The sequence below is a fragment of the Vidua macroura genome, chromosome 9 (genome assembly GCF_024509145.1).
Source record: "Vidua macroura isolate BioBank_ID:100142 chromosome 9, ASM2450914v1, whole genome shotgun sequence".
In the NCBI taxonomy this organism is placed as follows: Eukaryota; Metazoa; Chordata; class Aves; order Passeriformes; family Viduidae; genus Vidua; species Vidua macroura.
This window is the reverse complement of record NC_071579.1, coordinates 11,634,801-11,649,614: the sequence shown is the minus strand read 5'-3', so window position 1 is coordinate 11,649,614 and position 14,814 is coordinate 11,634,801. Positions and strand designations below refer to the sequence as shown.

Genomic DNA, 14,814 nt, shown 5'->3' with positions numbered 1-14,814 from the left:
CAGTTGTGTTCCCTGCCCTTGTCACAGCCCAGCTGCCTGTGAACTGACAACAGCAACAGTGCACCCATCTGTTATTGGTACTGGATGGGCACCAGTGCCCTGGGCACAGCAGGAACCTGGGGGCATCAACTCCTCCAATGTTCATGTGCCAATAGCTTCCTGCTGACTACACCTAAACACCACTGGGAAAACACACAGACAGCCCCACAAGCATGGGGGAAATAGAAAATGACTACTGAAATGCATTTTTAGCAATACGAATCACTAAATCAAACATCAGCAAACCAAACTAGGCAATACTGACATTTTTTTCAACTAAGAACTCTGGGAAGACATGACTCTTACAACTATTCTAGACAGGGATCAAATTAAAATAATCAAATGGAGTAACCAGAGGCTCATAAATGCAAGTCATTAACCTTATTGTCCTTCAGAAGCAAGAACAGAATTAAGTTCTGCAAAAACATAAACAGTCAAAGTTTGTTTCTTAAATGCTTTGACTTCTGTGAACATTAGCAACACTCCTAACCACCTACAAGTATTGCAAGTATCCTGCAAATTTTGCATCACTTACAAACATAGAATTATTTAGATTGGAAAACACCTCTAAGATCACCACAGCTATATTCATTTCCACACACCTTCATTCTAGAGGCAGCTACAGGTCACTGACCACAAATACTTTGTTTACTTAATTTATTCTCTATATTAAATACAAATATAAAAAGGTGAACATTTTAAATATTTCACTTTAAATTAAGTGAAATTAGCATCTTATTCTATCATACTGCCATTTGCTAAACAAACATATGTAAGACATCCTATTTACAGGTCATTTTTTATAACTTGGCTCCAAACAAAGCAGAAAACTCATAACTTAGGAGCTTACTAATAGAATCATTCATCACTTGAACTAATGTTTTAATTAGCAGTTATATAAAGCAAAGACATATTTTTTGTTGTGTGTTTTACATTGACTTAATGTGCAACAGGTGACTATTCAATGTTATTAGGCTGAATTGCCTGCCATTAAAACCTTTATTTCAAGCTTTTAACCAAAGATTTCTGCCTAAGAATAATGTTTCCAAACTTTTCCAACACAGAAATATTCACTTACAGTCAGTGGTGTAAAACTGAAATCAAAGTGATCATATTGTCACTGCTATATTTAAAAATGTAACATTTTAACTAAGTAGGAAGATAAGTGTATTCTAGCATTAATACAGAAGAAATACACCTGCACTGACAGCTGATGGCATGAAAAAAAAAAAACCCTAAACCAAAACAATTATAAACTTCCCAGTAATGAATCCCACTGAACTTCTTAGAAAAATACTTGAACATAATGATGCATTTTAAAAGACAGATCTGTAGGTACTGGGACTACACAGATGGAGAGAAGAGACGTAACACACAACCTTTGAACACTCACCATCTGAATTGGTTTTTTGTGAAGATCTCGTTCAGTCACCAACTTTTCTTGGTCAGTGACATAAAGGCCTTTTTGTGCCAGGGCTTGTATAACAGCATCATGACCTAGAAGTGGTTTTGCAGCATCACTCTTGAGAATAAGGCTCCCAGCACGACAGTAGAGCTCGGCAGACAGCAGCAAGTTAACAACAGGTGGTTTAATGTGCTCCTGGTCATACTGGTCTGTGTAAAATGGTTCTCGGAGTTCTTCTGGAACATTTTCTACAAAACACAAAGAGAGCACAAGTCAGTATCAGAAAGGGCAGTTAGGGGATTTTTTAAAACTATATGTGTGAACTCAAAATTATGTTAAAGAAAAGCTTAACCAAGGGGAGGCCAAAGTCTGTACCAGCAATTATGTTATAAAATACTAGGAAAAATTTCATACAAAGGTAATATTTGAACTATAAATAGAAACTTGAGAAAAATCCAAAGTGTCTCACATTGCAGAGGCCACAACAGAAGACCAACCTGTGGTTTACATCATCATTACATTAAAATTTCTTGGCTTCTCCAAATACATGCCCAAACATTCTCATTTCCTTTGGCATAATATTATATAGGTCAGACATATAAAGGCAGAACAACACCCATCTAAACACAAACCCTGGACTCTATTACAAAAACAAAATTGAACTGAAACATGTTTCAGCACACAAAAATTCAAGACAAAAAGCAGCCTTCTAGTTTCCATATATGCAGAAGAATTTTGATTACTATACTGTTTATTTCAAAGGTCATGCATCACAGAATGATGACAATCCAGCAGTTAAGCATAAATATATGGGCTTTTGACTGAGATTGGAAGAATGGAGAAAGAATAAAAAGTATTATCACTTTCTTTCTGACAAAAGAGTGAGTTCTTATTGGCCTTGTTGTGTTAGTGACTTCCCTTAAAATTGTGGTTTTCCTCCTTTTTCAGTGAGCTGGCTTAGCACCCACAGAAAGCTACACAAGATTTTGTCAAATCTATGCTGAGATTTTAACTCCAAAATTAGCATTCCAAGACAATCCAACAATTTTTTCAAATACTGTACATAACACAATACAGACAGACTGTAATTGCCTACCACAAACGTAACAGCTATAAATTAATTAAATATGGTATTAGATCAAATTAAATTAAATCATGAGTCAAGGGGAAAATAACTTTCAGATTTTCAGGCATACACACTGCAAGATGCTTCATTTTCCTCCTGGAAGAATTTCATTCTCTATTGTTGCAAAATCAGTTAAGCCAACAACATTTATGGGATAAAGAGCATGTGATTCTTTTCCTGGGTCCAAATGCAAAAACCCTATTTAATTGCTAGTAGAAAAAATAAGCGTGTAGGAAAGCGGTGATGAAACTCTAAAGTTTCTATTCCCTTTGCCTTCAGCTGGATAAATGGCTCAACAGACAAGGTTTGAATCAGTCTGGAGTAAACAGCCCAGTAAGGGTGGAGCAGGAGAAGAGAGAGAAAAAACAGAACATGCCATCACAAGATAATGACAGATTATCTTCTTCCTCATACATATTCTATTGCAGTTTATGTGCTTCCATTATGGGCTTTGGAAGGTGCCAGCTGCCTTCTAGCTGTGAGGGAAGATATGTTTTGTAGAGTGCAAAAAGTGAAAGAAATATTAACACATGCTTTAAATGCTAGAAGGATGGTAGGAAAGGGTAAGATATTGCTGCTTCTTTTGCCAATTCAGAGCATCAAGGGAAAGAGATATAGTTTGTCACTTGCCTAAGCCATGAGCCTTAATTTGGCAAGAAAACTGACAGCTCTGCTTTAGAATACAAATATACCATCAGCACAACTACTCTGCCCTTTAAAACACAAATCTAATGCCCAACAGCCCTACTTTTTTATAAGATGATAATAAAACTGCTAGCAAAAATATCTACCAGTGTCAGGAGATATTGCCATCTTCTTTTCCACTTCCCAACTTCACCTACTGACTATAGGATCCAGAGTCATCCAGTCCAACACAAAGCACTTCTAATTGAGAATCTCAGAGCTGCTAGATACCTGATATTGTTTTCATCTGTCTTAATTCCCCAGGTATTGTTTTCATCTATCTTAATTCTACCTGACCTTCTTTCTTTTCCCTGTTTGTCCACACACTGCCTATTAAAATATTAAGCTTGTTATTTCTGAAGTCCCTAATGATCCATCTCCAGTATCAGGAGCTCAATTCTCATCAGGACTTTATCTTCTACAATTCCAAATGCCAACTCTTAAAGCATCTTTATGCTATTTCTTCAAGTTAAAGAGGATTAGAAAACATTTTTTTGTAAATATCTCACAATGCACAGGTAGATTTTGTTTTGAAAAAGACAAAAAGTCCACAACAAAAACCCAAACCAACCAACCAAATAAAAACCCACACCAAATCCACACATCCCTGTTTTGAAGCACATGAGAATTTCAATGGGGATGGGGGGAAGCAGGGAGAAACAGATAAAGCCATTTGTAATTTCTTAGAAGACTTAAAAAAGCCTCATTCCTATATGGGAAAAAAAAAAAAAAAACAACCAAACCCTCTTGAGGCAGGAGTACTTAGCTACACTCAAGCAGAAGTCACACACTCTGCGGTTCAGATTCACTGAAGACAAAGACTGATTTCAAGCCTGAAAATTTGAGCCAAAAGAGAAATCTCAAGACAGTAAATAACAAACCCAATGCTTGTTAATTCTCATCTTCTGTATCACTGAAGCACATCCTAAAGTGACAAGATGCAATAAATACATTTATGATGAAAGCATGACATCCACTGTTGGGATTTAGTAATTAAAGACTCAATACAGTTAAAAAAATCAACATGATGACTAGCAAAGGCAAATAGAATTATTTATAATGCTTAGTTCTGCTTCTGAAAATATAGAAAAATACAAAACTACATGTAGGCCATTTCTTTTACTACATTGGTGTACACAAAAAATAAATCTGGAAAAGAAACTTATTGGTCTTCATGAAAATAAAACCAGAAAAATAAATTTATTAGAAAAATAGAATAAGGAAATGAAGGGCTAGGAGGAGAAGCTGTGGCTACAGGCGTATTCTGAATGTATAAAAAATGTGAAAGAATACAAACAAGAAATCTCTAGTGCAACAAGACCAGAATTCTTTACAAAAATTTCTGTCAGACTTCCCTCTGCACAGGCAGAAACATGGCACTTCCCCCCACATCATAACATATATTAAACTGTCTGATACCAGAATAGCTCTGATAGAAGATTCAAGTTGTGTTCTCACGATACAGTTTAAAAAGAAAAGAAAAACCCCCAGAGCAGACAGGTGACAGAGAAAACTCAGAGTAGAAATCCTTCCAGAACTGGCATGTGCTGCCTCTGGAGTCCTGTGGCAGGGAATTTCAAGGCTCCATCCAGGTCTCAGCAGATTACCAGAACAATCAGCAGGGTCAAAAGCTGACTAGGGTCTGGTCTGTCAGGACTAGAGACTGTTAAACAGGCTCTGCTAGGCAGAGAAGAATCTTAACACTAATCTTCCTTGTGTGCATTGTACCAGTCCTTCCTTTGCCCAGCTGACAAAGAGGACTCATTCAAGATTAACCTCTGAGGCAATGACCCATTTTAAAAGAAATACCTTGTGGCACATTTTGCCATGAAGTACCGTCTGACCTTGAAATCCCTGGTAATTATGGCACAGGGGTACTGGGGACACGGAGTGCAGCGAGCTGAACACGCGCAGTGCAGGTGAGAGCGGGCTGCACTCTGCCAGCTCCAACAGGCCTTGGAAACACGGGCCTGGTAAAAGGCACTGCTCACAGGCTGACGCAAGGGAAAATTTATCAAGAGAGACCACCAGAGTATAGGTGCAGCTTGCCTGGGGACCCAGCTGTGAAACTGCCATCCACAGGGACTTTCAAAACAAGGCACTGAGAAACCTCTTCTAACTTTGAGGCTGGCCCTTCCTGGAGAAGGAAGCTGAACTAGATGACCACCCTATTTTTTCCTAGAATTGTGAGTAGGACCACAACTTTGGAAATAATTTAGACATTTTGAAATTTGTAAATATTGTACTATGAAAAGAATAAGTGAAGCTAATGGGCAAGTTCAAGACACAGAGAAAAGAAAAAAGAAAAGAAATAATACCACCTTAGCCCAAAACTGTAACTCAAATTTAACCATTAGGTGAACTTCAAAAAAGTAATCAACATATCTTTGTATAATTTTTCATAAATGATCAAGGAATAAAAAGTCCTGCAGATGCTCTTTCTAGAGAAGAAAGACAAATTTTAAAAATTTAAGAGCTTATTCAAAGCTTTAAGGCAAACACAGGATAATTGCTGCTCCCTGTTGTGGTTTAATCCCAGCCCCAGCTAAGTGTCCCAGCTGCTTGCTCTCTACCTCACTCTCCCTGCTGGGATAGGAGGATAGGGAGGAGAGTTGGGAAAAGGTAGATCCTGCAGGCTGAGATAAAAACAGTTTAATAACTGAAATAAAGTAAAATATTATAACAATAATAACAATGAAAGGGAAAAAGAGAGACAGCCCGTTCCCAAGCAGTGATCAGCCCTCCCAGCCAACTCCCCCAGGTCATGCTGAGCACAGCAGCCATGGTTTGCAGTGTCCCTGTGGCCAGCTCAGCTCAGCTGTCCTGGCCACCTCCCTCACAGCCCCTCCTGCACCTCCTCGCTGGCACGAGGCACCGAGAAGCCCTTGACTTAGAGAAAGCACCAGTGAGCAACCACTGAAACACAGAGTGTTATCAACAGTGCACTCACACTGAATCCAAAACACTGCACTGCACCAGCTACCAGGACGAAAATTCACTCTATTCCAGACAAAACCAGAACACTCCCCACCACGAGACAGAAATGCAAATTAATTTTCCATTTAAACAGATAATTTTAAAGGAAGGGAATGGTCTACTGAATTTACCTTTAGAAGTTGCTTTATAAAAAAACCTCTCTGCTCAGGTAGGTATGAATTACCCCTTGGAAGACAGTATGAATTCCTTCTTTGGAAAAAACTGCTTGCATTAATATGAAAAGTCTACATTTTCTTTAAAAACCAATTGCCTTTTTTGTAAAGTTTCTATACTTCCACAGAGATGAATACAACCCTTTACACAACTATTGAGTTTTTCATGTTTATATCAGTGAACAATTTCAGATTTATGAATGTTTGCCTTAAGAATGTCAAAAAGATTAGAAGTATTTGTCAACAAGGTCTCCATGTTGTTTGTTTTGTTTTGTTTTTTTAATTCCTGAGGACAAGTTAAATTCCTTAAAACAAGTTAAATTCCTTAAAACAAGTTAAAATATTTTGCCATGGGCTTTCTAATTAAATGATGCCATCACTTTTGGGAGCCACAAGGCCACCTTAAGCCTCAATCTAGAAAACTTCCTGTCTACAGGTTACTGACGTCAATGCACAAAGACATTAAGAAGAAAAAAATATTTGTAGAAGACTGAGATATAATACAGAATTATTTAATGAACAGTCTAATACCTTTAACCACCTCCTAGTGCAAACCACTAAATGAATGTACGCCAGATCTTAGTGGACTGGATGGTTTTCTGCAGGTCAACAAAGGTATGCTTTTGCCAGGAAGTGACCATGTCAAGTTACCTCATTCAGATTCCCACTTGCCAAGGAGGATTCTGGTGCCATATTTACAATCTGGGCACAAGGCAGCAGAGCTTGCACAGAAGTCAAGAGTCCAAGAACTGAAAATGGGTCAGCAAAGACAGAATTACATTATTTAATTTCTGGTGAATTTTTTTTTTATAGTCGACTCAATAGAAGAGGGAGACACTTCAATTTTATTTTGGAGACACCATCAAGAATGGCATTTTAATCAGGAAGTAGAAAACAAAATAAGATAGTAGAGATTACAAAATCATTTTTATTTTTTGCTTTGTTGAATCAGTCTGCCACTTCCATTGTTCTTGGCTAGCAGGCTGTAGGTGTACCTCTGTCTAGAGACAAGTATCTGAAAGGCCAACACTCAATTCATAGCACACTCAGCCTCAGTATAACCATTCTTAGCTTTGTCCACCTTGCTAAGATGAACTCAAGAGATTCTTGAATTTAGCATCACAAAAATATTATGAATAAACGGATCTTACCCTCCTGCCTCTAGATGCTAAAAAATAAAAAATTATTCACTGCTTCAACAGCTGTTCTGACTTAAAAGGGATTCCTCATTCCAAAACAAGGAAACAAACAAAAAACCAAACAAAGCCCCCAAACTAAAACAAACAAAACCCCAAACAAAACCCTAAAAAACCCCTCAAAACCCAAACCAAACCAACCCCAAAACACTTAAGGAAAAAACATGCACAGGCTCTACTTTCACAGTCTAACCAGACTTCAGTTGTTCTTTGAACACTGCAGACCATGTCAGAAATGCTCTATTAATTGCCACACTAAGTGTCTATCCCATCCAATATTCTGCCTTCAGCAGTACAACAGGAAGTGCTACACAATGTGTCTGGTACTGGCATTTCTTATTAAAATGGGAAGATTAGCATCTAATTTACTAAAACCTGTGTATTGACTCAGGTTTTCATAAACAAAATAATGACTTCAAATTAACCCTGCCAATAAGGGGATCAATTTTCATTAACATAAATGCCTTCAGAACTTATTCTGGGAAGAGGCAATTTATGAGAAATGTAAAGATAATAGTATAAATATAATCATATCTCACCCAGCTAGCACCTTGATGACTATTCTAGACAAGTTATGACTTAAATATCCTATGGAGTATGGAAAAAGCTGTTTCAGAAAATTAGAAATAAACATATCTTGAACTTATTACTAGACTTCATTAAGCCAAAGAAAACTTTTTGCCAGCCATAAGTAGATAGATGTGAATGGACACATCTTTTTTGGTGTCTGGCTTACAGGCTTTTAACTGAATAAAAGAAAACATGTAGAAAACAGCTAGAACTATACAGATCTTACATTTGGCAAATAGATTTTAAACATTACATTTCAATTCTGTAGCAGAAATGTTTATTATTACCACCTGATGCAGTAATAATGTATTGTCCAATTGCACAAAATAAAAAGGAAGGGGAAGGTGGAACTCACTCTACTTTTCTTATGAAGTCTTGCCAGTTTTTAATTTCTATCCTAATTTTCCAGAATGATCAGCAAAAACAATCATTCAGAGCTCTCAGTTTAGCAGAGCAAGTATTAAAAGTTACTAATTTCAGTAGTTGTGCTAGCTGTAGAATGAAAATTACATAACATCTTATTGAAAAAGTGACACATTCCCAATCAACAGCATACAAATACTCTTCAAGTTTGAATGAGAGCCACCTTTAAACATGGAGTCACTCAAGTAACCCAACAGATGACCCTAAATCATAGGGTGAAGGGGAAAATTTTAAACTATATCTGCAGTAGTAACTGCAATGGTGGTCAAAAAATATAAAGAGAAACCAGGCATAAGTAGAATAAATATATTTAATATCATCACCTGAAATCAGTGAGTTTGGCTACAGTCTCTTTGTGAGATCTGTTACGTTCTGCAGACAAGCACTTGGAGTTGTAAAGGCAAAGAGGCTCAAAGGCACAGAGTCATTGAAAGAACAGATTCCATACCCCAGAGGAGGTCCATTGTCTACTGCCAATCCTGCAACTGTCCCCTGACTGATCACCTTTCTTTACAATTGTACACGCACAGTCTACAACTTCAGAGGACTCTGCCAAATTTAACAGATCCAGAAATTCATACGATTTTATGTATTTACTTCAAAAAAAGTGATCTACAGTCAAACTACATTACAAATGTGATCTACAGAAAGGAGTGCTACAACCACCTTCCAAGTAAAACATCTCAGTAGATGATGTGTCTAATCCACTGATTTTCATAGGACCGACTGAAGTATCAATTTGTCAGCAACTATTTTAGAGATGTGATGGAATCTATATCCAAAAATTTGTTTTTGATCTCCAAACCCCTCTACAACGTTTTGCTACTGCCAGACTGAATACAAGTGAAGAAATGACTTCTGCTAGAAAAATATTAAAATGTGTTCTGGCCTGCAACATCCAACACAACAGATGAGAGCATTTAGCTACAACTTGTTTTTTTCAGATACACAGTGTTCATTTCCTCCCTTCATGGCGCTCCTGGCAACATGGGCAAAGAGCAGTAAGTAGCCACATACAAATTCTGAAAACATTAATCATCAGGAGAAATTATTTTTAAATTTCTTGGGTAATATTTAGTTGCAGGTGATGCAATTTTAATATATTGCTTTAAACACCTATAAAGGATAGATTTAATGTTAAATTTAATGTTAAAAGGTATATGAACTATTTTATTTTGACTTCAGAAAACACAAAAATGTTTAGGACAATTGCTCAGGCTTTTGCAGCTTATATTTAACTTTTAGTTTAAAAAAAATCTCATGCTAACCAGTTAAATGTATTACTGAAGCAGAATAATATGTTGTATGGATAATAAAGCAGAAACAGATTTAACTTGACTTAAAGCTGTTCCCATATTTTTCTGAAAAACAGACACAGAGATACTCTTAACTTCATAACTAAAAATTGGATGAAAAGCTGTTTGAAAAACCATTTTCCAAGAGTACTCAGATGTCCCCTACCAAATGGGAAAAACATGTATTCCAGGTTCAAGAACTCACATTTTTCTTCACACTAGACAAGGTTGTAAAGAAGTGATTCCAAGCTACAAAAGGATTGAAAGCACTTTGGAGGACAAAATTCTAATTCAAGATAATTTTGATAAGTGGAAGGAGTGGCTTGAAAATAGGATGCAGTTATGTAAGTATAGCTGCAAAGCAGGAACCTACAACAGTACAATTATAAGATGGGAACAACTGAGTAGGCAGCAGCTCTGCAGAGAAAGATATGGAGCTACAGTGAATCACAGACTGCATGAGTCAACAATTCTAGGCTAATGCAGAAATGGCAAACATCATATTTTAGTGAATAAATCAGAGTATTATAGGTTGGAAATATTAAATAATTTTTCAAATTTACCTTGTATTAGTAATGGTTTAGCTGGACCAATAGATCTAGATTTAAGTACAGAGCTCATGTAAACCAACCACAGGAAAAAATGATACAAAAAACCAACCAACCAAAAAAAAACCAAAAAAACAAACAAACAAAAAAAACACCACCAAAAACCAAACTCAAAAAAATCCCCACACCAATCCCTAATAAACACAGAGAGCAAAAACGTTTGACCTACAAAAAAGAAAAAAAAGTCTGTTTTGTCCAAACAATATAACACATATCGCTTTTATTATATGAAAGGTGTTATAAAAATGTAAGGTGCCCACCATTCTCAACAGCACCAGGAAGAGGGTGTAAGCAATGGCTTAACAATGTAGCAAAAGACATCAAGATTCTGTTCAAATATCTAAAAATAAATAAGGTCCAAACTGACTAGAAGACATACTGTTGAAAGTCTATAATTAGAGATTTTCAAAAAACAGGCTAAACAAACATCTGTCAGTAATGATGTATATTTAGCTCAGCCTGTTTTTAGGAGCGCGGATGGATAACAAATTTTTCAGGCACATTTTCTACTACAGCAGACTGAGAAGGCAAAAACTTCACATTCCAAAATAGTGAAGCCCACTTCTGTTGCTTTAGAAATAAAAAGAGCACAACATCAAGACATTTTCAACTTATTCCTATGAAGTAAGTCCCATCATACTTTTAAGTTGAAAGTTACAGTGTCTAGACAGTTCATCCAGATGTTGGCAAGAAATTTTTATACAGAAATTTTATACAGAAATGTTTAACTGCCAGCATTGGGAGACAAGGCTGAAATTAAGTATTTGCAGATTTAATATCTTAAGGTCAAACATTCCCCCTTTTACACTTCACACTTGTTCATTTTCCCCCTTTCAGTTACTGCAAGTTGTATCACTTAAACAATTTGGTTATTACAAAACATTTAATCTGACATGTCCTAACACCGATATATTGTCTTGCAGCAAAACACCAAGGCACAAAATCCTACACACCCTCAACACTTAAATATGAATTCCTTCTTCAATTACTATTTCTTAAACAGTTCTTCATACAAGATGCCTTCAACATGACTGTTAATACATTCTTACTCTCCTATGACACCTCACTAATACGACAGCTTCTTTTGACCTGCCCGTGTTGTGAGCCAAACTCTACACCTGCAGTTCTACCAAGGACAATAGCAATAGAAAATTTTTCTCTCAGTTTTTGGACCCAGGTATCAATGAAACAAGAGGAATCATTACTAATGTTAATGAACAGTACCTATTTCAGTGTCTTTTTGCAAGAGCAAATCCACAATACATAGTCAAGATGTATCCACAACTCTGATTGTACTGAAATACAGTTTTAAGACTGTGAAAGCCACCCACTGAAAGATGCACCCCTTTGATACATAAATATTTTGATTTCTTTAATGGATACATGATTGTAGCAACCTATGCTTTTCATTAATGAAAGTGAACTGCATTACTTTGTTTCACAGACGGTAAGGAAAAACCCTTCACCTTCCCCTGCAGGCTTAGGGAACTTCAATACTTCAAGCATAAAAAAAGAAATAAAATGTAGCACTCATAAACACACCAATCATCCTTTGCATTTCCTCTGTACAAATGTATATAGCAATAGTTAGAAGACAAGACTGAGGCTCTGATTTATTCCCAAGAACTAAAATAATTTAACAAACCCAAACTTCCTTCCTTCTTGGAAAAGGTGAAGGTCAGTTCTTCTGTTCCAGTCCAAGTATAAAGGAAGCATTTGTACTGCAGACATGCAAGTCCTGCATACTGTCTTTCCCTACTTCAGCCAAACTTTTCTTTGAAGTTTCTAGTTACATTAACCTAGTGGAAGAACTGGAACCAGAAACACTACAAATGTGTGTGCTTACCTCTCTTCCTACTGTTATATTACTGCAGTGTTTAGAGAGCAGATGAAGCAATTATTCCCTCTAATCATGTTTCATTTGAGCATCTCAGAACAATCCCAGTCATGAAGAGAAAGGGTAAAGGAATTTGTTTTGGATCACACTTCCTAGAAAAGTAGCAGAAAAGTACCCTGCAAGTGGCTTTACACATCCAATAGAAACTCAACCAGTATAAACCAAGACATTTCAACCATAGGTTGAGAATCTGTCAAACTCCAGTAGAAAAAAGTTTTCAGGTTAGAAGGCTAGGTTATATAATTGCAGAAGCATTCCACACTCCGATTCCCATTAGTAGACCTATAGAACCAAGGTACCTAAAAATATAATGATCTCTGAAAATGTTGAATTAAGTACTTCCAAGAATTTTCTCTACTATTTTACCTCTCATACCTGCATAGCTAATAAAGCCATGTATCAAAACATTACTTGTCCAAATTTCACAAAGAAAAGTAAATAGAGCTTATTGACAAATCTTTAAATGGAAACAATATTTTGATATTTTCTTTCTTTTTTAAAGTGATGCATTCACTGAAATTTTACTAGTTTCAAGCACTTTAAAAGGGGCTTTTTGTAAGCATTACATCAAATACGATGAGTTCCCAGAAGCATGTCCCATAAAGACATGCTAAATACATGCTAACCCTGGCTAAATACATAACAGCACCCTGGCCCTAAAAGTAAAAGGTGCAACACTCCATAAGGAGGAAGCTTTTCCTGTTATTTCATAAAAAACAGAGGCAAAAGTAATGATTGTTGATATCTGCCTCACCTTTCAAAAAACCCCATTATTTTTAATCAACAGAAAATTAAATTATTACAATACTACAGCTGTACTAAAGCTAAAAAAACAAACAACAAGCAAACAACCCCATCTCCCCCCAAAAACTAAAAAAAAGAACTTAAATCCTAAAAAAATCCAGAACAAATGAAGAAAACCCAAACAAAAACCCCCCAGCTTGGTAAATTTTCAAAATGCTTCCCTCAGAAGACCTCTGCAAGTCTGGTATTCCTCAAGGCCCAACAGTATTTCAGGCACAGAATAATAGGTCTGGTATTCCTCAAGGTCCAAGGTTTTCAACGACAGAGCACTGATGCCTTTTGGAGGCATTACAAATCGATTCCATTTACACTTACAGACAAGGAGAGCCTTCTGTATTGTGCAGGCCAAAACCTGGCACTAAATGGTCTTTTTCCTGAAACCCTTCTTATTGCTTAACCACTCAAATGGCTACAGGCTACTGTCACACATGTCAGAACTAAGAGCATGCATCCATTTCCATTGCTAACCCCCAATTCTCCTAAGCAATACCAGGAAAAATTTCAAGATGACAGACAAACGTGGATTGCTGGGTTTTCTTCGCATTGTAGAAGTGTGACCAGAGTAATAAATAAAATACCATTTACAGAGATCGATTCACTCATACAAAATAATGAGTGCCAACACACAAAATTTACTTGCTGATGGAAACAGTGGGACTACTCCAAAAAGACTAAGTGTAATTAAGGAAAAACAAAAAAACCTCACAAGGGGTAAGAGATCTTAAGAATAAGGGAACGGACCAAAAGCATTTCCCACACATCTCCCCCCTCTTCTCAGCTCCTCAGGGAATGGGTCGCACGTCCTCAGTAGCGAAGCAACCAAGCAGGAACGAGCATCAAAGAAAGGGAAGAAGGAGACGCCACCTACCTGTCCCAAAGGCTTTGGCCACCAGCCAGGCCAGATTACAGGCGATTTTCGCTCGGGAGAAATCATAATGGTCAAAAGGTTTGATGGCAGGAACAATGAAAGTCTTCCTCATCTCCTTGGCGTCTGCGGCATCCCCCATCTTCTCACAGGACCCCCGGCAATTGGGAACTTACATGGTTGTTTCTCCCTCCTCCTCCTCCCACGGCCGGGAGAGCCGGCTGTAAATACGCCGACAGCAGCTGAGAGCAGCGCCGGACCCAGCTGTCCGTAAAGGGCTAACACCGCCTCCCGCCTTTCTCTGCACAGGAATGTAGCCGAGTCCGAGTGTCCTCTTCTTCCTCCTCCTCCTCCTCCTCGCTCTTTGTTCAATTCACTCACGCCGCCGTCCCTCCGCCTCCGAAAAAATGCCCCCGGCGGCCCCGGCCCCGCGTTCCCTGGGGAGACCCTGCGGCCAGGGCTGCGCGCCCCAGGCGGCCGCCAGTCCCCCGGCCCGGGGCGGGAGCCGCCGGCAGGGCCCCCGCAGCCGCCGTAGGCCGGGACGCGGCCCTTCCCAGCGCCGGGATGTCAAAACGCCGGGGTCCGGCCCCAAAACGCCGCACGGCTCCGCACCGCCCCAGCGGCGGCCTCTGCGGGCCAGGAGCGGAGCCGGCTCCCCAACGCTGCCCGGCGGCCCCGGCGCCCCCCGGCCGGCGCCCCGCTGCCCGCGCCGCTCGGCGATGCCGCTGCGGTTCTCCACCCGCGGCTGCCGCA

The 14,814-nt window shown here is 38.4% G+C and overlaps 1 protein-coding gene across 2 annotated transcripts in view; it reads right to left on the bottom strand.

Annotated features, from left to right (window-relative positions):
* The window catches only part of CAMSAP2 (calmodulin regulated spectrin associated protein family member 2), an 81,738-nt gene extending 67,186 nt beyond the window's left edge, over positions 1-14,552 (bottom strand). For both annotated transcript variants that reach the window (XM_053985175.1, XM_053985176.1), the window contains exons 1-2: positions 14,065-14,552; positions 1,433-1,692 (exon numbers count right to left, since the gene is read on the bottom strand). In XM_053985175.1, the coding sequence (XP_053841150.1) occupies positions 1,433-1,692; positions 14,065-14,203 (399 nt within the window). In that variant the 5' untranslated portion in view covers positions 14,204-14,552. The remainder of the gene's footprint in view (positions 1-1,432; positions 1,693-14,064) is intronic.
* Positions 14,553-14,814: the final 262 nt, after the last annotated feature.